Raw genomic sequence first — 25,292 nt, forward strand, 5'->3', positions numbered from 1 at the left:
GGATGTTATCCTAGTTTAGCATGTTAGTCAAGTTATTTATACAGCAAACACAAAGTACAGCAGAGGCTGATGGGAGTGTCATTCATTTAGCAGGTATTTGGTCATGAACCAAGTATTGGACTAATTAAACTAGATGAGAAGTCAGAGGATGACAAGTTATTAGGACACCATAAATGTATGGACAAACTTTCATGGCAATCAATCGAACAGCTGTTGAGACATTTCAGTCTGGACCAAACTCCGACCAACAGACCAACATTGCCTTCCTTAGATCCACTAGTGTGGCTAAAAACCATTTATCAGCCCGCAGAGCCACGAAAAGGTTCAAACTTTCAAGCTTTAAATCTGTTTGGAAACGAACATGTTAGAACCCGTCTGTCCACTTGGACTCTTGAACTCTTGCCAATACTTTTAGAGGGACTGCACAGCTGTTCTCTCAGGCTGTTTGTGTCCATGTTAACATCAGCTCAGGTCAGTTATAACAGTTTATATATATTACACAGCCAGTGCGGACACCTGATCGTTACACCCAGTGGCAGATCATGTTGGGTGATCAGGTCTGGCTCACAGTATTGGATGGGGTTGAGGTCAGGACTCCAGACCAGTTAAGTTCTTCCACACCAAACTGGGCAAACCATTTCTTTCTAGTTCTTAACGTATGTGGGAGTTTATTCCATTCTTTAATGGCTTTGAGGGAAATGGCAGATTGTGCAGAGGCAGTGCTCCTTTTAGAGACTCTGCACTCTCCGCTTGAGTTTTCTCAGAGCAAAGCTAAACAAAGCCTTTCAGTAGAGGAGGTGCAGAATATGTGAGATATTTTAAACAAGTCTGTCTTAATTCAACACACATCACATGACCTTTATGAACATTTTCCCGGTCCTGTGTGTGGGTGCATCTCGTGTGGTCAGCTTTCTATTTACTAATTGACTAATTGTATTCATATTTTGTTGTTCTTTTGTTTTGATCTTCTGGTTTTTGTTACTAGTTTCCCCTCTGGTAATTAATAAAGTTATCTATCTCTTTCATATAAAAATCAAGCACCTTCATCAACATCACCATCATGACTGTCATCATTACCAGCACTATCTTCATCATCATCAGCAACACAACCTTTTTCCTCTTCGTGATCATCACAATCTTTTTCTTCATCCTCCTACCCATCGAGGGTTTCATCACCACCATTGTCGGCTTAGAATAGAGTGGAATGGATCTTTATTCATCACACCGTCATCATATTTTTTCATCATCATCATCATCATCATCATCATCATCTTCATCGTCGCCACAATCATAATCATGATCGTTTCCTGAGAGACATCTGAAGAAGACTGCGAGTGTGTGTGTGTGTGTTGCAGCTGGAGCCTCATTTCATAGATTACTGTCAAACGCTGTCAATGCATTAACACACTCACACACACACACACACACACACACACACACACACACACACACACACACACACTCACACACACAAACAGACGAATCACAGCATGCATATGTCAGTGGCTGCATTATGTGTCAACAGAGAGAGAGCGCCTGGGGGTTTGTAAACATCCCACTCAACTGATCTGTGACTCATCTCACACACACACACACACACACACACACACACACACACACACACACACACACACACACACACATTGAATGCATTCAACCAGCATGAATAAACAACAACAGCATCCTGAATATCCTGAATCTCTCTTCTGCATGTATATCATTTACTGTGTGTGTGTGTGTGTGTGTGTGTGTGTGTGTGTGTGTGTGTGTGTGGGTGATTCATTATTAAGCAGAGGATAATGTGCTCAATATAGCTCTAAATACACACACGCAGAGAGATGTAGAGCTCTATACAGTTGATTCTCTTTCTTTGAGTCTCTCTCACTTTAATTCGTCCAGTAAACAGGAAGTCGTTCTCACGGAGGTTGTTTGAATAGAGACACCTGCTGCAGGTGATGCAGGCGATGATTCACATCAGGAGGAGACGATAAAATCAAGTCGGATTTATCTCAACAGTACTTTAAACCGTTGATCCAAAGTGCTTAGAGAACATCAAAGATGCAGACACCCACAGGCTCACGAATTAAGAAGTCAGACAGTTTAAAGCCTTTATAGCTGTTTCCTGGAGTCGTTAATAGACTGAGATAATTGAACAGAAAGAGGAAGACTTCTGTCATTTGGGTGCAAATAGTGAGAAAGCTTTGGACTTCAGGAGGAGCAGTAAGGGACAGGATGAAAACATGTACTACTTTATACACACTGCATGGCCAAAAGCAGTGGTGTTAAGTAACTAAGTACTGGACTTAAGAACCATTTGAGGTACTTGTACCTGTATCTTATTTTAACTCAATGTATGGGAAAGGGAGGGAAACCCGAGTACAATGTGTAATTAAAGTGAGCTACACAGGAAGCTCACTGGATAGAATCTGCCTTTACATTTAAAGTCATTCATGTAAATAAAAATAAGCTCCCAGATACGACAGACTTCCAAACCTTCTCCTGGGATGTAAAAAAAAAAGATTATAAGAAAGCAGTCCTGTCAGCATTGACTTGACACTACAAGTTTGTGTATTTACACCTTTATTGAACTGCATAAGACAGCTTCACTTTTATGTTTTGATGCTTATTATGGCAGATGGATTAGTGTTGCAACTAACAATTATTTTCATTCAGATTCATCATTTTGTCTAACAAATATCAAAAAATAATAAAAATTCCTTTGGTTTGACTGATAGTCCAGAACCCAAATATCTTCAGTTTATTATCATGGAAAACAACAACAACAAAAAGAGAGAGCAGCAAATATTCACATTTGAGGAGCTGGAACAAGTGAATTTGAAGAATGAAGAATGACTAAATGATGACTCAATTATCAAAACTGTTGCAGATGAATTTGATTAATAATAGCTCGGAGAGGCTGAGAGAGTGTCTATAGTGCATTGGGTTGGACGTGTGATTAAAATGTGACACACTGTACATTTGTTTATTGTATTTATATTAATTGTATTTTGTCGTGTCTGTGGTAGAAAGCATCTCTTCTCTTTGAATAGCATTTTTTTTTGTACATGTTCCCTGACAAATACGTTTAATAAGATATATTATTATTATTTGAAATATGCAGAAACATGGAAAAAAATAACGTGAAAAAAACTTCTCAAACTCTGACCTTCGACCCCGCAGCGTCCATCCTGCTAACCCCGCCCCTCTGCAGAGAGAACGGGAGCTCCATTCAAACAAACCCAAACTCCGCGCCCCGGGATGCGACAGTCGCTGTAGAAAGAGAGAAAGGCGGCAGCAGCAGCAGAGGAACCAGAAACACACACTTTACCTCAAAAATCAGACTACCAGGACAGTCCGACAGACAGCCAGAGACACAGCCAGTCAGTCAGCAGCCGGAACACACACACTTAGCACAGTCTGCTAGCAGGAGGCTAACGGCTAACGGTACCGACATGGCGAGCGCCTCGTACCACATCTCCAACCTGCTGGAGAAAATGACTTCCAGCGACAAGGATTTCAGGTAAAATAAAACCTCAGCAAGGCAAAGTAACTGCACGACTTGTATTATTAGCTCAAACTGTTTGTCTTCTGTGTTAAAAACAGTGGTTGGACAGCTAGCGGTGGCTCTGTCAGGCCTCAGGCTGTCATGCTAACTGCTAGCCTGCCACCTGTCTGATCATCGTCACATCGCTAGCTAGCTAGTTAGCTTACAGCTTCGGTGCTCGTTAGCGTTTGATTTGACAGCGGTTTAAACTCGGCGACAGTCTGAATAGCTGGTTAGCAGGCTAACCTGCTGCACATCACGCTAAACTGACAGCTGAGATGCAGGTAAATACCGCCAGTTAGCAGTTAGCTTGTCTGCTAGCTGGCTAGCTCATTGCCAGCACTAACTTCTGTCATGCCGCAAGCTAGCGTGATGTCAGCTATCGTTTGTGAATGCATTTTTTACGGTGCATGTTGCGCTGTGGATTTAAATGTGACGTTAGCATGTCGGCTAACACAGCCGTGCAGGTGTTTGAGAAGCAAACAGTTGCTCTAGTTTTGCAACGTTAGTGTGTCGTGTCGGCTGACTAGCATGATGCTTTGGGGGTGTGGTAACAGTTAGCATTGGTAACTCAGGTAATAACAACATGTAAACACACTGGAGCAGGTCAGAGCTTCAGACCATCACCGGGATGGATGTTGTCAGTGTAAGCATGGATTTTAAGTGGTGTGCTTATATTAGATAAATCAATTGAATGTGTTGTGAATGTGTTTTGAGGTGAGGAGTGTGTTTAAATGTTATTAGGTGAATAGACTGCTCTTAATTGTGGTGTGATCCACTGTAAAGCCAATGTGAGCTGACCATAACTAAGCAGACGGACCTAAAGATGAGATCTGTTGTCTTTATGTTGGGTTACTCTCTCTGTACTCTGCTGTTGATAAATATCCCTCAGGTTCGTCTGATCTAGCATTATTAATGCTGTCTAACTTTATCATCTGAGTAAGTAATATATTCACAGTAAAGATGAAGCCATTAGTTGATTAAATGTTGATAATCTGGCACCTGGCAGCTCCATTACATTTTCACTGCTGACTTACAGCAGTTCATTCACATCAGATGCTGTGAACTTATCTGTGTTTTAATGTGAGGAAAGTTGTGAGTTTCAGCTTTATGGATAATTCTGTTGTATCACAACTTGGGTCTTATTTTTGTAGTTTCATTCATTCTATCAGTAATAATTAGAGCTGAAAGGTTGATTAATTGATTAGTCAATTAACCGAAAATTAATCTCCAACTGTATTTAATGGTCGATAATTAGGTCAGTCATTTTTCAAGCATCACTGCCCAATGTCCCCCCAGTTCCAGCTTCTCAGTTGTTATGATTTACTGCTTTACTTTGTCTTATGTAATAGTATATTACTTATATAAAAGTTGAACGTCTTCAGGTTTTAGATGGTTCGTTGGACAAAAATAAGACATTTTAAGAAGACTTCTGGGGCATCACACAATGTCGTTCATTGCAGCCCTAATAATAATAACACCAAATTAATAACTGCGATCTGGGAACACAGTGACGTTGCTAAAAAAAAAGTAGGTCTGCATTGTTACAACTTTTTTCTCTCCCTGTGCCTCAACTGAGGATATCTGCCAAAGCTTAGTGCTGATCGATAGCAGTGTTTTCTTCTTCCCAAATGTAAAATCTGCATACCTCACTGCGTGGAGCTCATTGGGATTATTTTTATGTGAAGTAACAAGAGGCCAGTGACTGATGGAATGAGGCTTATAGCAGAAACACTGGGTTTTATATTGACTTTGACAGTATGTTTGTTTTAGTGTGGATCTGTCATGTCATTAATACATGTCAGATACTGATGGGGTGTGTTTGATTGGTGCATTTCTTCGTTTCTTATATTTTGCCTACCATCATTGACATAAATGGGGGGGGGGGGGGGTTGTATTAGACTGCATTAGTTTTAAGTAGTGCTCATAGTGATGGATGATCTGCCTGCAGCAGGATTCAGGTCTGTGCACGTTTTTGTAGAAAATAACTGAAATCAGTGGCGGCCTGGAAAATATGAATCAATGTAAAAACTGATTTGGCACCTCTGTAGGATCAATATGTTGCTCTATTAAAGTTTATTGGAAGCTATCAGTGCAGTGTATGGATCCTTTTGTCACCTTGTTTTTTCATCCATGGTTTTGGCAAATAATAAACAGGAACACATGGCATTTGTTTTTTAATGGCCTAAAACATGCAAACACACTGGCAGTGAGTTTAAAGAAGATACAGAAGTAGGCAGCAGCTTTGTGAGTATTGTGGTCAATTATACTTTTATTATATTATGGTTAATTGATTTTCAGCAGAGTGTTATCATGTTATCCTTTGACAACATTTCTGTTTTTTTAATGTATGAATCCAAACAAGCTGTAATGTAGAAAGTAAAAAGAAAATCATTGACATTTTTGTTTTTGTGTCTTAACTCGTCGGCTTGTGTGAATGTAGAAATGGCGACCACTAGAAATGAGCATGTGGGATGAGACAGTTTAGTCCCTAAAAAAACCCTCATCATGTTTAACAGATAAAATTCAGAGCAAACCACCCTCTTTTGTAAGCTGCTGAAGGACGATCACAGCCAAAGTTGGCAGCACAACTAATCAGTTTCAGCCCTCCTGACAGCAGCCCTCCCTGTACAAGAAATCCGTGAAATTGTGAGACTTGTCAGTATCCGCTTCCGTCGCTGTAAAAATTGCTGCTGACCCTGTACAAGAAAAGCAAGAAGAGTCATTTCAGTCCTGATCTGAGTGCTTTAATACTGAGTCTGTATCAGCAGATACTCAGGAAACATAATTACACTTTCTTTTTGGGTGATGTGTCTCTGCCACTGAACTCGCACCATATTTTCTTATAACGCGGAGCTATTCGGCTGTCAAACATATCTAAATTGCTTTTCTAATTTTGATGTGTGCTCTGCGCCGGCTGTGTCACAGAGGAAAATACAAATATTGGATCGGACGCGGTCTCCGCAGATATAACCCTGCATTAAAGGGCTCGCATCTGGAGCAAAACATTTGATCAGGGTATTCATCTAGAGAAGTTAATATCATCATCATCCTAAAAGTGATTTAAAACAGTGTGTATGTCGCCTTGTGGACAAATGGACAGCGTTAGTCTGGAGCACCAGATGGAAGGGAAAGTATTACCTCATGTTCCTTTTTCCATATTTATAAATGCACTTTAAGTAGAGGGCAGTATGCGGCATAAAACACTCAATATTTTGGTTGATACACTGTAGTTCCTCTGAAGTGGAGTCATCTTTTAGCCCCCAACCTCAGGCTCTCAGGCTGTGTCCTCTAATCAAATGCATTAGATGGTAAAGGTTAAGCTGAGCAGACACTTTACGTTTTGATTAATCTTCTATGTTGCTTTAAGTCACACAACACACACTTGTGTCCGTTCACAAGTTCAATAACTTTTCAGTTAAACAAGATGGCAGCGTGCTGCAAAATGTTGACAAAGAAGGGAGAGGTAAAAAATAAGAATATGGACCCACACGTGGCTGGAGGCTGGAATAATGCTTCTACAGAGATTCACGTTAACTTCCATATATCAACAACAACAAAAAGTAAGCTAATTGGTTGATCCAACTTCCTGTCGGGAAGGTTTCTGTATTTTTCTGTCAGAGTTTGGACTTTTGTTTCAGCCGTACAGCCACAAGTAATCTTCTATGTTTTTTACTTTGATAAATCCAAATTCTTTCACGTTTGTTTCACAGAGGTAGAGATTTATTCACGCTGTCACTGTTTTCTTTACATTGTGGTTTGCTAAACGTTACGCCTGGCGCTTCCCAGTGGACTCCTAGTATGAACTAGTTATTTATTTCTCTCTTTGTCTTCAGGTTTATGGCCACTAACGATCTGATGACGGAGCTGCAAAAAGATTCAATCAAACTGGACGACGACAGCGAGAGAAAGGTCAGTCTATAAACTACTTTATAACTTTGCATTGGGTCAGAGTTTTAGTTTTCAGCACATCCAGATATTGATTGATTGATATGTTGATTGACAGGTGGTAAGGATGATTCTCAAACTGTTGGAAGACAAGAACGGAGAAGTTCAGAACCTGGCCGTCAAATGGTAACAAACACTCCTGTTATTTTTCACTTCTCTGGTGTATTTACTGTGTATTTATCTTAATTAGTCTTTAAACTGTGGGTGCGTTTGTTTTCGTCAGCCTGGGGCCCCTGGTCAGTAAGGTGAAGGAGTACCAGGTGGAGACGATCGTGGACACTCTGTGCACCAACATGCTGTCGGACAAAGAACAGCTCAGAGACATTTCCTCCATCGGACTCAAAACTGTGATCGGAGAGTTACCGCCCGCCTCCAGTGGTAAAAATACTACAAATACTACTGCAGACTTTGAATACTACTACTGTCACTACTGAATATTACCACCTGTTTCTATATACAATGTTTTACTACACATGTATTGTAACTTGTGCTGATGTTGGACGTACGGCCATTCCATACATTTAATAGTACTCTCCTTTACTTGTACTTATACTACAGTGTCTCTGTTTCTGGTAGCTGAAAGTACTTTACTGATACTGTCATCACTGTTGTTTGGAGTTAGCTGCCATTCAGAGGTAAATAGACAGATGTTGGTCTATAAATACTTCTGTGTGTCTCAGGCTCTGCTTTGGCTGCCAGTGTTTGTAAGAAGATAACGGGTCGACTGACGAGCGCCATCGCCAAACAGGAAGACGTGTCTGTCCAGCTGGAGGCGCTCGACATCATGGCTGACATGCTCTGCAGGTACACCACCCGTCTACCTGTCTGTCTGCTCTGTCTGTACAGTGACTACAGAACTAGGTTCAGTGATGGTTGGTGTTACCCAACAGGGATGTGCCAGTGTCACATTTGTTGTGGTGAAAAATATCACAGTAAACAGCTTTGTCACTAGCTAGCAAGGTTGACGAACTAATGTTAGCATAGCAAGCCACAGGAGCTTCAGCTAGACAGACGAGCAGCCTGGTTCTCTGGTCCCTCAGTTCGAAAGGGGCTCACCTGAGGTTAATCAAAAGAACTACTGAATACCTGAAGTAATGATGGCGTGTTGTTGCTCTGCAGTATGTAATAAAACTGCCACTAAATCTGATCATTTTGTCTTTGTAAGTTTGTCTGGAATAAAACAAACAATGAACTGTCTACCTGTCTTCCTGTCTGTCTGCAGACAGGGAGGTCTGTTGGTGAATTTCCACCCCTCCATCCTCAGCTGTCTGCTCCCTCAGCTCACCTCCCCCAGACTGGCTGTCAGAAAGGTACATCTGTCCTTCACAGCATCCTTTTTAGGAGCCAGTGTATATTCATTTCATCATTATGTCCCTGTGACAGCTGTCCAGCTTTTTACAGCTGTTGTGTTGTTGTGACGTGAACGTTTCAGAGGACCATCATGGCTCTGGGTCACTTGGTTATGTCCTGTGGGAATCTGGTCTTCATCGACCTGATCGAGCACCTTCTGACGGAGCTGGGGAGGAACGACAACATGTCGACCACCAGAACCTACATCCAGTGCACGGCCGCCATCAGCAGACAGGCGGGACACAGGATCGGTGAGACGGTCGAGACACGCTGACCACCAAAACATACAAGTGTTGATGAAGGAAAGACCGAATTCACATGAAGCGTTCAAACGTCCTCGTGTTTCTACTGGTTTGTCTGTCTGTTTAGGAGAGTATCTGGAGAAGATCATTCCTCTGGTAGTGAAGTTTTGTAACGTAGACGATGACGAGCTCAGAGAGTACTGCATCCAGGCCTTTGAGTCCTTTGTTAGGAGGTAATACACTCAGTGATACTACCAAAGTACTCTTGTATACAGGTGCCGTTGTTCTTGTTCATGTTTATGTTGTTGTTGTTGCAGGTGTCCTAAAGAAGTTTACCCCCACGTCCCCACGGTCATCTCTATCTGCCTGCGCTACCTGACCTACGACCCCAACTACAACTTTGACGATGAAGACGAGGACGACAACGCCATGGACGCTGAGCAGAACGATGAAGACTACCAAGGTACTGAATAATTAGTCCAAGTTGACTCACTGTATGTGAAGATGACTGTGAGGACGATCTCTGTGGTTCATAGCAGCACTGAATGATTGTAGTGATGATGATGATGTTGACGGTCGCTCTGTTGGTCCACAGTGAAGTATTTCAACACATTTCCTCTGGCCAAACTACATTACAGACTTTGTCTTATTTAAAGTTATTTAATGATAAACTTATTATTTATTTAAAGCACTTTTCAAAACAAAGTTACAAAGTGCTTTAAATGGTTGAACCAGGGTTAAAAGATTTTAGGGGGCGATGAGACAAATAAAATCCGACAACTAAATAATACGAAAATAAATTACCTAACAATAAACGCAGATTAAAAACAACAACAACAATAATAATAATAAGACAGATGACACTAACAGCCGTCCCTCTGCGTGTCCAGGCAGCGACGACGAGTACAGCGACGACGACGACATGAGCTGGAAGGTTCGACGGGCGGCCGCCAAGTGTTTGGACGCCGTCGTTTCAACTCGTCACGAGATGCTGCCAGAGTTTTATCGTTCCGTCTCTCCTGCGCTCGTCTGTCGCTTCAAGGTACCGTCGAGCTCTGCTGCCACTTCGCTGCTTCCTCCTCCATCACCTCCTCCGCCTCCTCCTCACTCCCATGCTTTGTTTTCACCTCCTCATCACTCACTTCTGACTGTTAACTCGTTCAGACAACGGCAGTTTTAAAAAGATCCTCATTCGTCCAACTGGACAATATGACGAGTCTGCACCGACTGACTGATTACTCTGGACACCTGCCAACCAAACTGCTATGTTACCTTCAGTCTCGCTGATCTCTACCGCTGCATCAAAGTTTACTTATTGATCGGACTAATCTGCTGCTGCTGATAGCGATAAATCCTCCTGTCGTTTGTCTGCGGGTCGGGCTAATCCCAACCTATCCACCTGATATACGTAATCCATACATGTTAATCTGACTGGACCTGTCTGTCTGTCTGTCTGTCTGTCTGTAGGAGAGGGAGGAGAACGTGAAGGCGGATGTTTTCCATGCCTACCTGTCACTGCTTAAACAGACCAGACCGGCTCAGAGCTGGTTGGCTGATCCAGATGCCATGGAGCAGGGAGAGACACCGCTAACCATGCTGCAGAGCCAGGTGACCTCATGAATAAGGACCTATTTATACAACAATTCTGATAACTGATTAATAGTTTAAGTCATTTTCTTTAAACAAGTGTGCATAATCACAGATTTCCTTTTCAATTTCATCTAATGTATATAGAAAAGTAGTATTTTGTGAGTTGGACTGTAATGACCCATAAATAAATAGCTTCTCACTGATTGCTGTATTGTTTTTGTGCAGCAGGTGTCGCTGTTGCAGCTTTAATATGGTTAGCCTCTGTTGTCATGGTGACAGGAAATCCTCAGCATCCTGCGCCGTCAACCGCAGAAAGCAGGAAGTGGTTGTGGTGGTCTTTATTCACCCTCTCTGTCTCTCTGTCTGTCTCTCGTCCTCTGCAGGTCCCCATGATAGTGAAAGCTCTTCACAAGCAGCTGAAGGAGAAAAGTGTCAAAACTCGTCAGTGTTGTTTCAACATGTTGACGGAGCTGGTCAACGTCCTCCCAGGAGCCCTGACTCAGCACATCCCAGTACTAATACCAGGTAATACTACACCACTGTGCAGTATTACAGTATACTTGGTATCAGTATTAGTAATCGCAGTGTGTCTGTGTTTCAGGTATCATCTTCTCTCTGAACGATAAGTCGAGCAGCTCCAACCTAAAGATCGACGCCTTGGCGTGTCTCCACGTCATCATGGTCACGCACCCCGCTCACGCCTTCCACGCCCACGTTCCCGCCCTCGTCCCGCCCGTGGTGGCGTGCGTGGGAGACCCCTTTTACAAGATCACCTCTGAGGCTCTGCTCGTCACGCAGCAGCTCGTCAAGGTGGGAGTCAAACCTGCAGCCTCCTTGCCCTCTTCCACCTCTCATGTCACATGACGAGTTTACAGTTTCTACTCTTGTTTCTGTCCTCCAGGTGATCCGACCTCTGGACAGCCAATCAGAGGCCTCCGACAGCTTCGACCCCTCCCCCTACATCAACGACCTGTTCACCTGTACAATCAAACGCCTGAAAGCCGCCGACATCGACCAGGAAGTCAAAGAAAGGGCCATCTCCTGTATGGGACAGATCATCTGTAACCTAGGTAACCACCGTCTGTCAGTCGCAGCGATGTGATGTCATCTATGATGCAGCTTCCTGTTTGTTTGACTCGCTGGTTTGTCGTCTTATCTTCCCGTCTGGTTGTGCAGGTGACCGGCTGCCCGCTGAACTTCCTGGAACGCTGCTGATCTTCTTAGAACGTCTGAAGAACGAGATCACCCGACTGACGACCGTGAAAGGTAAGCCCCGCCCCCCAGGGTCACGACTGTAGAACGTGCTGCTTCCTCCTGACTTTTGATGCACCTTCTTGATGGTTCGAACTTACTTGTACGCTGTAATGATGAAAGCCTTTGTCTTCAATTGTGTTTGTGTGGCAGCTCTGACGCTAATCGCCGGCTCTCCATTGAAAATCGATCTGAGGCCGGTTCTCCCCGATGCTGTTCCCATCCTCGCCTCCTTCCTCCGCAAGAACCAGCGAGCCCTGAAGCTCTGCACGCTGGCTGCTCTGGACATCCTGCTGAGAAACTACAGGTAACACACACACACACACACACACACACACACCTGTCTGCCCCGCCCACAGCTGCCAGCACCCACTCCTTCCTGTCAGTAACACTGTGTTGTGTTTCAGCTCTGCAGTGACTCCCGTCATGGTGGACGCGGTGCTGGCCGAGCTGCCTCCCCTCATCTCGGAGAGCGACATGCACGTGTCTCAGATGGCGCTGAGCTTCCTCTCCACGCTGGCGGTGACTCACCCGTCCTCGCTGGGTCAGCTGAGCGGAGGGAACATCCTCCAGCAGCTCATCGCGCTGGTTCGATCCCCGCTGCTGCAGGGCGGAGCGCTCGCCGCCATGCTGGACTTCTACCAGGTACGTTGGGAACATGGGGTTTATTTGGGATAACAGTTGTTAGTCTGTTCACAAGCTGTTTCTCCTTTTCTTATCCAGTAAATGTCTCTGTTGCAATGAGTAGTGACCTACTAAACACTGATATTAGAAACTGGACAAATTAGACAAGTTGTCTCAAATAAAGGCCTGGCTTTCTCTTCAGGTTGGGTTAATATAAGGTTGTTGTTTACACACACACAATATTTATGTTTGAGACTTAATCCTTAAACGTGTGTGTGTGTGTGTGTGTGTGTGTGTGTGTGTTCAGGCTTTGGTGGCTACAGAGACTGCTGGTCTGGGTTACATGGACCTGCTGAGGATGCTGACCGGTCCGGTTTACTCCCAAAGTGCCGCTCTGCCTCACAAACAGGCCTACTGCTCCATCGCTAAATGTGTCGCCGCTCTGACCAGAGCCTGTCCCACCGAGGGCCCTGCTGTGGTGGGACAGTTCATCCAGGTAAACTACCTGTCTGCCTGAGCACCCGTCTGACCTGCAGATCCTGCAGCTCTGCCCAGATGAATGTGTTGAGCAGGTTTAAATAAAGTTTGTTCTCCTGACTGATAGGACGTGAAGAACAGCCGCTCCACAGACTCCATCAGACTGCTCGCTTTGCTCTCATTGGGCGAGGTGGGACACCATGTGGACCTCAGCAGCCAACCAGAGCTCAAGACAGTCATCCTGGACGCTTTCTCCTCCTCCAGTGAAGAGGTAACACCCGTCTTTCAGATCCAGGAACTGGAGTCTGCAGCTCTGTGAGGGTGTACTTTGGCACAGCAGTGCTTTGAGCTAAATGCTAAACATCAGATATTAACCTGTCTGTCTCGCTGCCCGTGTGTCTCTCAGGTGAAGTCGGCAGCCTCCTATGCGTTGGGCAGCATCGCGGTGGGGAATCTTCCCGAGTATCTGCCCTTCGTCCTGCAGGAGATCTCCTCCTCCAAGAGACAGTACCTGCTGCTGCACTCGCTCAAAGAGATCATCAGTAAGAGCAGCTCATACTTTAACTTTATTTACTTAGTAAATAAACGTGTGTGTGTCGTCGGTTTTAATCTGTGTGTCTGTGTTCAGGCTCGGCGTCGGTGTCCGGTCTGAAGCCGTACGTGGAGTCAGTTTGGTCTCTGCTGCTCAAACACTGCGAGTGCCAGGAGGAAGGAACCAGGAACGTGGTGGCCGAGTGTTTGGGCAAACTGACCCTGATCGACCCCGAAACCCTGCTGCCACGCCTCAAAGGATACCTGCTGTCAGGTAATAATCAATAAACCCTGCTGCCACGCCTCAAAGGATACCTGCTGTCAGGTAATAATCAGTAAACCCTGCTGCCACGCCTCAAAGGATACCTGCTGTCAGGTAATAATCAATAAACCCTGCTGCCACGCCTCAAAGGATACCTGTTGTCAGGTCAATTTACAGGATCAATAAGTATCTGTTTATCTTTATATTGGCATCAAACTGATTGATTGATCATAACAGATGAATTTCAGATGATAAACCTTTTTTTGAATGTAGTGATTTGATCAGGTAATGAATTAATAATCAATAAATGCATATGTGTTAAGTGACACCGAACATGACTTCCTATCTGTTGCCAGATAATCAATAAGATCTGTAAATGTGGAAGTTGTCAGTCAGCTGATCGATCAATAAATCTTTATCGTTCTGTTAAAAGGACTTATTGATAAAGTCTCCTTTTTCTTCCTGGAAATAGTGAATCTTTGAAACTCCAACCAGTAGGAACATTGAACATTTTGTTAAGCCCGCCCCTCTGTTCCTATTGGTCAATCAAACTGCCTCCTCAATCTGTATCTCATTGGTTTACAGAATACCTGTTGAACCTGAAACAGTCATCTGATGATTGATGTGAAATATTGATTTATTGATTACTGATCTGTGTGCGTGTGCGTGTGTGTGCGTGTGTGTGTGTGCGTGTGTGTGTGCGTGTGTGTGTGTGTGCGTGTGTGTGTGTGCGCGTGTGTGTGTGTGTGTGTGCGCGTGTGTGTGTGTGTGCGTGTGTGCGTGTGCGTGTGTGTGCGTGTGTGTGTGTGTGTGTGTGTAGGTTCGTCGTACGCCAGGAGCTCCGTGGTAACGGCAGTAAAGTTCACCATCTCTGACCAACCACAACCCATCGACCCACTGCTGAAGAACTGCATAGGTAAAAATGGATTTTATTGATCTCTGATTACAAATACAGCTGCCTCATTAACATTATTGTTAGCCATGTTAGCATGTAGCTCTGAGGGCGAAGATGTCCACCACTGAAATATCTCAACAAATATGAGATGGATTTGAAGTTTGGTGCAGACATTCATGATCCTCAGAGGATGAACCCCACTGACCAGCTGATTATTGTTATGTTTTAAAGAAGTATGATTTTCAGCCTAAATAATAGACGAAACAAACAAAATATTAAGTCAGCTCTAATGGGGGAGATAATGATAATAAATCACTATTAAGTTCATCATGAATTTAAAAACTTAAACTGTGATTTCTTAAAAAGTATCACATAAATCCAAAAACCCTTTCTCCAGCTGTACAGTAGTCTCTGATTGGCTGACTTTTCTCTCTCAGGTGATTTCCTGAAGACGCTGGAGGACCCGGACCTGAACGTGCGCCGTGTTGCCTTGGTAACGTTTAACTCTGCTGCCCACAATAAACCCAGTCTGATCCGAGAGCTGCTGGACTCTGTTTTACCACAACTGTACAATGAGACCAAAGTGAGGAAGGAGCTGATCCGAGAGGTGAGACCAACCGATACAGAAACATCAGGCAGACAGATGTTGGCTCTGCAGCGTGTTTATCAGCTGATGTTTGACTGTGTGTGTGTGTGTGTGTGTGTAGGTGGAGATGGGCCCGTTCAAACACACAGTGGATGATGGTTTGGACTTGAGGAAGGCCGCGTTCGAGTGCATGTACACTCTGCTGGACAGCTGCCTGGACCGAATCGACATCTTCACCTTCCTGAACCACGTAGAGGACGGCCTCAAGGACCACTACGACATCAAGGTCCGACTGCACGCCAAAACACACGTCCACTGCGACAAGTATCAATACTGCGATACCAGAGTCTGTTCAGAAGTACTGATTTTAATAGAAGGATGGACACGAGGTGTATTATTTTCGTTTTCTTTTTTATTGCTGTGGACCTTCTGAGTCTGAAATAATGTATGAATTGAATTAATCATTAAACATATGAAATGTCAGAAAATGCTGATTATAACTTCCCAGAGCCCAATTTTAAAAGATATTCAGTTTTGTTTCATATATTACAAAGAAAAGCATCAAATTCTCCCGTTAGAGAAGCTGGAACCAGGGGTCCTCCTCAAAACCTGTTTAGTACAACAGATTATTTCACGGGCATCTTGCTGTTATCCAGCATTCCTCTGTGTACAATAACACAGCTAAGAAAAGGTGCAGTGATTCGACTCCACTGATGTCGAGGGGGCAGCCATGGTAACAACACCACCCACACTGGTGCTACGTGGTGAACGTGTTCTACTGCTGTTTGTAGTTTTACTTCTAATCCCTGCTGCTGGTTTCAGATGCTGACGTTCCTGATGCTGGCCAGGCTGTCGTCTCTGTGTCCCAGTGCTGTTCTACAGAGACTGGACAGACTGGTGGAACCACTGAGAGCCACCTGCACCACCAAGGTACACAAAACCACACACACACATGCTCCACCAGTGTCACATGTCAGTTTACTGGTAAAGTGGACAGACTAAATATGAGATCACTGAGTAGATCTCGCTCCTTGCTTTGTTTCGTTTTTTCTCTACAATGTGGACATTTTGATCAGGAGAGTAAACTTGTCTCCCGTGTCTCTGCAGGTGAAGGCGAACTCGGTGAAGCAGGAGTTCGAGAAGCAGGACGAGCTGAAGCGGTCGGCGATGCGAGCCGTCGTGGCGCTGCTGACGATCCCTGAGGCCGAGAAGTCGCCGCTGATGTCAGAGTTCCAGTCCCAGATCTCATCCAATCAGGAGCTGGCGGCCATCTTCGACTCCATCCAGAGGGACTCCAGCTCCGCCAACATGGAGTCCATGGACACCAGTTAAAGAGATGGACCAACAAATCCCCACAATGCAACACGGCACCACCCCGCTGCTGGAGCGCTAACCCTGCAGCATGTTTCCATGACAACAGGACGCAGACACACACACATACATACATACATACGCACACACACTTGTAGTGACACACACCCTCTCTAGCGATCGATCGTTCCATGATGCATTGCACTGAAATCAGCTGTTGGAAAAGACGGGAAGAAGACGGATGTACGGCTCACACACACGGACAAAAAGGACAAAAACAAAGAACAAAAAAAAAAAACAACAAAAGAAATTCCAGAAAAATAAGTTCCATATGAGGCTTGGAAGCTCCTCCCACTTCCTGTTTGTTTTTCTAGCGAGGTCATCCGATTGGCTGATCTCCCTCTTCATCATCATTCTTCTCTTTTTTTTGTTTATTTTTTTTTCTTTTCGTTATTCCAGAAAGTTCCGCAGGTACTGTAACCTGATTGGCCGCTGCTGAGTGACTGACAGTTGGCGTGTTATCAAAACTGACCAATGGGAAAACGGCCTTTCCTGCCTGAGGCTGTGGTGACCAATGGGAGAAGGGCTCGCTCTGTTTTTGCGAATGATATAGGCAACCAATTGGATGCTCGGGGGTGACGATGGGTGGGCGGGGTTTTACTGTTTGTGGACCAATCAGCTTCTTTATTTCCCCTGATTCAATAAACCCTCGATCCCTTCGCTCCTCTGAAGGAAGGGACGAGGAGAGATTATTGGACCAGGTCCGACCCGACCAGACCGGACTGGACAATACTGATGTCCTGTGTGGCTGTTGCCACGGTAACACAGTGTGTAACACAAAGTAACCATATTCTGATTCAGTCCGTTTGTTGTTCCCCCGTCAGCCCGGCTGCCCCAAACTGGTTCCCGCCGGTTCAGTCTGGTCAGGACCTGTTTGGTTTACTGTGCTCTAGTCTGGTTTGATTTGGTTCAGTCCGGTCTGGTCAGGACAATCCACTGTTGTTTATCGCCCAAGAAAAATAAAAAGGTCCATTTCTGCCTGCCTTCATACTCTGACTGTCTAATTTCTTCTTGTGTCTGTTGAGTCCGTGTGCTTCAAACAAAGTTGTTGTTTTGTTTTTTTTAGCAAAGTCAGCCGGCTGGTCGGTCCAACACTTTGGTCCAGACTGTCATATCTTGACAAATATGGGACGGATTCTGTGAAATGTGTCAAAGACAAAGATACTTCCTGAGGTTGAAAGGGATGGGTCCATGTCAGTTTTCTAAAAACAACGGTAAGTTGGTTGTAGTTTGGTGGCTGATTTGGCTGCTTATCAAGATGTGACACACGACTTATGGAGGATATAAAGGTCCTTATAACTGCAGAACTTGCCTGAGAATCATCACATTTCTAAGTTTGCTTCAGTATCAAAGTAATCCAGTGATAGTTGTCTGTATATCCATTAATTCACTGCAAACAGGAGCCAATAGCTAATTCTGCATACTTTTAATGGTGCCAAAATGTAAACAAATACTGGCAAAAAAGATGGAGACAAGCCCACAGAATAAGTCACTTATACCTGCTAGCATTTAGCTCAAAGTACCACTGTGCCTCACAGAGCTGCTAAATGCAAAATGTACTCAAAGTATCAAAAGTAAAAGTACACTCTGTGGAAAAATTACAAACATTGAGTTTTATATTATATATTTTATTGGTTAACTATATCTTATTTTACTGCTGTAGTTGCTTGAGTTGGAACTAATTTGAACTATTTTATATAAAAATAGGTAGTTTAAATTATAAAAATGTACCATATTTTAAGTTGATCTTTTTATGTAAATAGGCAAGTAACTAATAACTAAAGCTGTGTAATATAGTGGATTAAAATGTAGATGTATTTCATATATGTATACATATTTCTCTCTGAAATGTAGTGAAATAGAAGTATCAGGTAGTATATAATAGTTCAAGTACATCGAAATAGTTCAATTAATGTAATAAGTTACTTTCCACCGCTACATCATGCAAGTTAAAGACAGTATTGGCTTTAATGTGTTCAGTTTGCAGTTGTTGAGGTATAATTTGTAGCAGCAGAGGGAGCCAGAATACAGTTTGTTAGAGCAGAGAGGTCTCGTTACTGCAACAATACACACTCATAGATGAGAGACTCTTTGCCCTGAGTTTAGCGTCCCAGGCTATTTAAAAAACAACACAATGAGCTCCACCAAATCAGATGTTTAAAAGGTTCCTCACCTGGCGTCTTGTTTACCTGAGAGCCTTAATTCAGTGCTGTTCATTAAAACAACTTCCTGTTCAGAGGACTGAGCTCTGCTCTGATTGGCTGTTTCAATGAGGCAGAAACTCGTTAACAAGCAAACAAAACGAATGACGCTCATTCATCTGGTCCCCTAGCAACGGCTGAATTGATGAGTTTGTATTACGGCCTGGCTGATCATTGACATGCTGATGATTTCTTTCCTCTTTGAAGTTCAGTAATGGATTCTGTCCTGATGGACTGATGCTGTGAACCTCTGTGTTCAGAGAGTGGCCGCCACTAAATCTCCAAAAACCCAAATATTTTCAAGAATGATGGAGAAAAAGCAGTAAAAGAAGATGCTTGTTCTATTTTAAAATGTGTTTTGATTGGAGCTAAAGAGAGCAGACGCCTGGTTGGTCAGGTGGAGGATGAGCTTCTTTTTCTCAGGATTCCATCAGGAACTATTCACCAGAACTCACCTGCACCTCACTCATCAGCCAATTAGAGCAGCTCACCTGCAGCTCACCAGACACAGCATATACTGGAGCATTTAGCAGCTAAAGAGGCAGATATTTCCCTCAGGAGTTGGTAGAGACCAAAAGCAGAGCTAACAGAGAGAGAATACTGGACTTACTAGTCACTGGTGACACAAACACCACTTCAGATAACTGCTAATGTTGCTCCATAACTGCTGGATGTAGAAATAAGCAGCTGTTTCCCAACAAGTTCAACATATCAACTTAAAAGGTTGCAGTAATTTTGTTTATGTGACTTCCCCTAGATGGTTCATCAAGCGTGACGCCCTCACTGACTTAGCTTATAGCTACGGAGGTAAAAATCCCAACAATTTATGTACAGCCAGTGGTGGAGGAAGTATTTGGATCCTTTACTTAAGTAAAAGTACTAATACCACACTGCAATACTCTGTTACAAACATATATACAGAGGAAGTGTGTGTCAGTGAAAGGGAAGCTGGTTGGGTGGGGGGCACTCTATTCTTGGTGACTCCTTCCTGTTTGGGTGTGTCCTCAGAACGCTGTATCTCTGACAGCGGTAAACACTCCTGTGTGTGTGTGTGTGTGTGTGTCTTGAGGCGTGTTCCCATCAACACGCTCCGACATGCTCAGCTGCTCTCTGACTCTGCAGTAACACACACACACTTTTAGTTATGCTAATGTTTGATTTTTTTTGGTGACCTCAGGAGTCGCTTTGACCTGTGAGCGGACAGTTCTTACAGCGAATAGGAGAGGAAAAGAACTGATGACATCACATGACATCATCCACCACATGACCTCTTTGGCACTAGCAAACAGAGAGAGCCAAATAGGAGGATCCAAAATGTGGCAACATACTTGGCTCCTGTGATCATCGTTATCCTAGCGAGTCCTCGGCAGTCCCCTGACTTTGTACAGGACTGTGGGGACATTAGGTAGTCCGCAGTCATGTGAGGACACTCTTGTATGCAGGGCGGTTCTGTGATGGTTGTCGGACCGACCTATCTGTTTGTTAGTATGTTGATGTTCTCCAAGTCCCAAGAACACTCAAGTAAAGTACAAGTACCTCGACTTTGTACTTAAGTACTTGAGTAGATGTATTACGTTACATTCCACCACTGGCTGTGAGGTGATTTTGGCTTAGTGGCCACACTCGGTATTGCAGTGCGAGAGGAACAGCTGGAAAATGATGAAGAAATCTTTCTGAGCGTCCCACATTCAGTCCAATAGAATTTGAAAAGTGTTGAAAAACTGTATTATTAAACTATTTTCGTGCCATTAATGTGCGCAGGGAGACAACAGGAAGTCAGTCGGCTCAGCTGGAGGAAGTTCATGTCCGTGCCGTATAGGCCCAAAAACATGAAAGCCTGAAAAACATAATCAGCATATGTAATTTAACTCAATATCCAGATCTCATTTAATACCTCTATGTTTTTGGAGCAGCGACATAGACAGACGCTAAAATAAAGCACAAAAGGCCGCCAGCGGAGGTAGATCATGTACTTCACAACAACTCGAGGCTTCCAGAAAATTCATGAGTAAATACATGTATGATATTACGTGATATCATGCTTTGAGTACTTGTACATTTCACAACAGTGATCTTTATTGGAGCAGCTCTAACTGTACTGGTGTCCCTCTCTCAGGAGAAACATACACCAGTACATTGTAAGTTATACCGCAAAGCTATTGTTCAAATGTAACATGATTTTGGTTTTTGTGTCTGGTCTTGGCAGCCGCAGGTGTGCAACACCTTAACTTCAAGCACTGACTCCATCCACTCAGGTGAGTTTGAGGGTAGAAACACATTGAATGCAGTGAGCTGGACGGAGATGTGACACATAAAATATTAATTACATAACATTATCTATTATTTTATTCTATCTGACCTGTAACTGTTTAGCAAGGCAGCAGTAGAGATTGCAGCTGCAGTGAAAGTAATCTTTTTTTGTCATTTTATTCCAGTGAAATAGAAACAACAGTAAAAAGACCTCCAGTGTTTCTACTCTGCAGGAAGCGGGAAGCAGCTGAGAGCGAGGCTGAAACGTCACAAGAAAAAAAAGGAGCAGTCGAGTCAAAATGTGACGAAGTTACAGCCAAACAGGAAGTAAGATGGGCTACCTTCAAAATAAAAGAAGGCATAACATGACAATGACCAAATTAGGCTTTTATTTTGAACATTATGTGAAGGAATCAGTTTGTTTTATTATGTGTCCGTGAGCTTCATTTTCACTCCATTTTCCATTTTAATCATTTAGTTATCATTTTACAAATCATCAATTTATTTATTTTTGCTTTGTGCTCAAATGATCATGAAACATTTCCCGTAGAGCCTTTATTTTGAAACTCTGAGGCGGAAGCTGTGCTGTTTATTGCATATTCATTCAGCAGGAATTAATTCTTGTAACTTTCATCTCAAATATTTTGACGTAAATAAATGGATATAACTTTCTACTCTCAAGACACTGCAATAAAAGTTTACATGCACAGCCTTTATTTTGAAATGACTAACAGGAGATTACTATAATTTGTTGAGTATAGACCAATTGATCCTATCAACTAATCATTTTAAGCCAACAGATTTTATTTTACTTTACACTCGCAATAAATGGGCGTTAATGTGTATTTTATGCGCGTGTTAAAGGTTTTATTTTGAAAGGATTACAGGAAGCGCTGCTGTTCACCGCGTGGAGCTTGACGTCAGAGCGCAGCGACAGCAGGAGGGAGCGGCTCTGATAGAGCGACATACACAGAGAGTGAGAGGGAGAGAGAGAGAGAGAGCAGCGGAGCGGACGGGTGGATGACTGTGAGTACCGCTTCCTTTCTCTCTTTTCCTTTTTCCCCCTCTTTTCTTTCCTTTCCTCCCTCCATCATGTAGATGTAGCTTTACCCGGGACAGATCATGACAGACAGGGCAGGGACAGACAGGGAAGGGAGACAGGCCGGTGCCGTGCCGAGCTGGGCTGGGTTTGCGGAAGCGACCGGCGGACAGACAGACGGACGGAGAGGCAGACAGACAGGAGCTCCGTTAATAATTATACTGTTGATATTAGACACAGACAGACAGCTGGGTAACATCATGGCGGCTGTTTGTCTGTCCGTCTGCCTGTCTCACGTCCGCATAGGTCTGTGTGTTCCAGCTTGCAGTTTGTCTCCGGTCCTCCAGGCAGCGGGGCCTCCTGCCAGAGATGTCCGGGTAGGGAGCGTTCAGAGGCAGCCACAGAGCTGCGGAACTCCCGCTGCTCTGCTGGAGAAAAAAAGAGAGGAAGTAACTTATTACAAACTGCGGAGTTGAGGAGTTTGGAGGAACCTGTCTGCCTCTCTACCTGTCTGTCTGCCTGTCTGACTGTAGTGTATAGACAAGGTTTGGTTTTATTCCTCTGCTGTTGTACTGTCAGCAACAAACACACACACACACACACACACACACACACACACACACACACACTATTGACAGGCCCCACCTAGTTCTGGTTGACTCAGGGATCTGTGTGTGTTTGTGTGTGTCCATCTTTCTCCTCCACCAACTTTACTTTAGTTGATTAACATCATGCTGCATTCGGTGCCTGTTGGAAAAAGTAGAACTACACACTTAGAAGACATAATACAAATAAAGGGAGTGAAAGTCTGTGGAGGTCTGTGTGTGCGAGGTGATAAATCATTACAGTATTGATATTGTGAAGTGTGACAAGGTAACGTCTTGATATCTTAATAAAGGCCATGTTACTCTTTGGCACACATTTTTCATTATTTAAAGAGCAATGGTGTGAACACAGAAGGCCTGTTTGATTGTCACCATTCCGACTTTCTTTGTGTAAATATCCTCTAAATGCACCAACAGTCATCTGGAAGAGGAGTCCACAACCTTTTAACCTTGTGACCCCTTTAAACGAAGCGATGTCTGTGTGCAACCATTAATCGATTGGTAGATCTACAGAAAATTAAATGGCAACTATTTTGATCGTTGATTAACATTTCAGTTGTTTTTGAAGCAAAAGTACCAAAAAGTCTTCTAAGCAGCTGATTAATCAATAATGAAAACAATCATTAGTTGCAGCCCTACACAGCCTTTTTGATTTATCATCCCACATATGAAACGTGGGAGAAGCATTTTAAGACATGGAGTAATATAAACATAGTATTAAGGTTGCAAATAACCATTATTTTCATTATTTATTAATCTGCAGATTATTTGTGTCTAAGATGACATCCTCAAAGTTCTTATTTTGTCCAACCAACAGTCACAAAGCCCCAAATATTCAGTTTAATATCATATATGACAAACTGAAGCAGCAAATCCTCACATTTGAGAAGCTGGAACCAGAGAATATTTGGCATTTTTGCTCTAAAAATGACTGAAACGATGAATTGATTATCAACATAGTTGCTGATTAATTTTCTTCTGCGATTGTTGACTAATGGTTTCAACTCTCCATAAGGTGGTGCTACACATTCAGCATGTTTATTCTTTTACAAATGATCCCTGTCTTATTTAGATGAGATCATATAAATATGTGTAATGTCATGTCCAGTTCAACTTGTTATTGATCATTACATCAGAGCAAAGTCCTCTGACTGTCATTAAGACAGGATATCAAGTCTTGTGCTGATATCTGGATTGGAAAGAGGTAGTTTGTTTATAAGGATAAGGTTTGGATTTATCTAGAATCTGTGAAAGATAAAGCTTGCTTTTGTTCCTGTCATGAGGAGTATTTCCTATAGTGATGGTGGGCGGTGTGTAAAGTGAAGTGTTGCTCACAGTGTCCAAACCACAAAGATCCTATCACCCATCTCTGCAGCTTTACGGAGCCTTTTAGCCTCTTTAAGCTCCTAGTTTTGGTTTTGCGGCACATTTCCTGTTTGGTTCGGTCTCAGTGTTTCTAATGAAGCCACTGAATGCGACAGACTGAGGTAGAGACGAGCTGCTGAACATAGTTCAGAGACAGATGTTTCCCTCAGGAGGTGGAGGAGACCAAAAACAGAGCTAACAGAGAGAGAAGACTGGACTTCATTCATCAGGAGACACAAACACGACTCCACATGAAGGATCATGTTGCTCTGTGACTGTTGGACGCTAACACATTAGCCATAACAGGAGTGGAGCTCTGCAGCCCCCAAGTGGCCAAACAAATCAACGACTACAGATTTAAATGTCATTATTTTAGTTGGATTCTTACTTGTTTATTTGAGGTTATGTTTCATGAGGGGAAAATCCAGATCCAGGGACACTCATGTAGCTCAGAGGTGTAGGAGGAGTCATAATAAAGGCCAGGGAGGAGGTTCAGGCCCGTGGATCGAACAGAAACACGTTAAGAGTTTGATGCAGATTCACTTTCCCTTCATCAGCCTGCTGCTGCTCAAGTTTGTGACTTCCTGCGATTCCCTGAACTCGCCCGGACTTGTTGCATCAAACTGAAGAGAGACGTAGTGAGGCGGGCCCTGTTCAGACCTCCAGGCACTGAAATCCACCTCTGGTGATACGTTCACTCACAATTGGACATCTTAAACAGAAGGAAACGCCTCCCTGATTCCACCGTGTCGTTTCATGCATCCCCAGCATCTGGATTATAGTGGAACAGGGATTATCGGTTTGTAAACTCAGATGGTTCATGAGGAACACGTCACAATGAAAATGAATGCTTGTGTAAACTGAGCTTTGGACGGTTAATAATAATAATTTCTTTCATCTTTTTTACATTTACATTTACATTTAATCACATTTAAACACCACAAATATAATATATGTAGTACTCAGATCTTTACCTAAGTAAAAGTAAAAATACTGTTACAAGTACAATTCCCGCATTCACAAATGTACTCCAGTATCTCCGGTCCCTTTCTAAATGTTATCATTGTACTGTACATATTATATTATGGGATTATTAATGTTCGTGTTTGTTGGTAGTTCTAGAATGTTCAGGGTGGTTGTTAGGGTGTTCTAGAATGTTCA

The 25,292-nt window shown here is 43.4% G+C and overlaps 2 protein-coding genes across 3 annotated transcripts in view; both read left to right on the top strand.

Annotated features, from left to right (window-relative positions):
• The first annotated feature begins 3,351 nt into the window (after positions 1-3,351).
• cand1 (cullin-associated and neddylation-dissociated 1) lies at positions 3,352-17,661 on the top strand. The gene is made up of 26 exons (XM_070928680.1): positions 3,352-3,520; positions 7,381-7,456; positions 7,551-7,618; positions 7,716-7,870; positions 8,173-8,296; positions 8,715-8,802; positions 8,925-9,093; positions 9,212-9,317; positions 9,402-9,547; positions 9,975-10,126; positions 10,552-10,692; positions 11,058-11,199; positions 11,276-11,484; positions 11,576-11,744; positions 11,851-11,940; positions 12,079-12,232; positions 12,333-12,570; positions 12,857-13,045; positions 13,154-13,297; positions 13,433-13,568; positions 13,655-13,831; positions 14,640-14,735; positions 15,152-15,321; positions 15,422-15,586; positions 16,123-16,230; positions 16,408-17,661. The coding sequence occupies exons 1-26, from the start codon at positions 3,453-3,455 to the stop codon at positions 16,630-16,632; spliced, it is 3,705 nt and encodes a 1,234-aa protein (XP_070784781.1). The 5' UTR covers positions 3,352-3,452; the 3' UTR covers positions 16,633-17,661.
• A 4,431-nt stretch (positions 17,662-22,092) lies between these two features.
• LOC139304761 (ras-related protein Rap-1b) overlaps positions 22,093-25,292 on the top strand; it is an 11,042-nt gene continuing 7,842 nt past the window's right edge. The window contains exon 1 of one of the 2 annotated variants that reach the window (XM_070928621.1): positions 22,093-22,148. The gene's annotated coding sequence lies outside the window, so the exon portion shown is untranslated. The remainder of the gene's footprint in view (positions 22,149-25,292) is intronic. The other variant, XM_070928622.1, reaches the window with a different exon arrangement.

This window comes from Enoplosus armatus, chromosome 22 (genome assembly GCF_043641665.1).
Source record: "Enoplosus armatus isolate fEnoArm2 chromosome 22, fEnoArm2.hap1, whole genome shotgun sequence".
NCBI lineage: Eukaryota > Metazoa > Chordata > Actinopteri > Centrarchiformes > Enoplosidae > Enoplosus > Enoplosus armatus.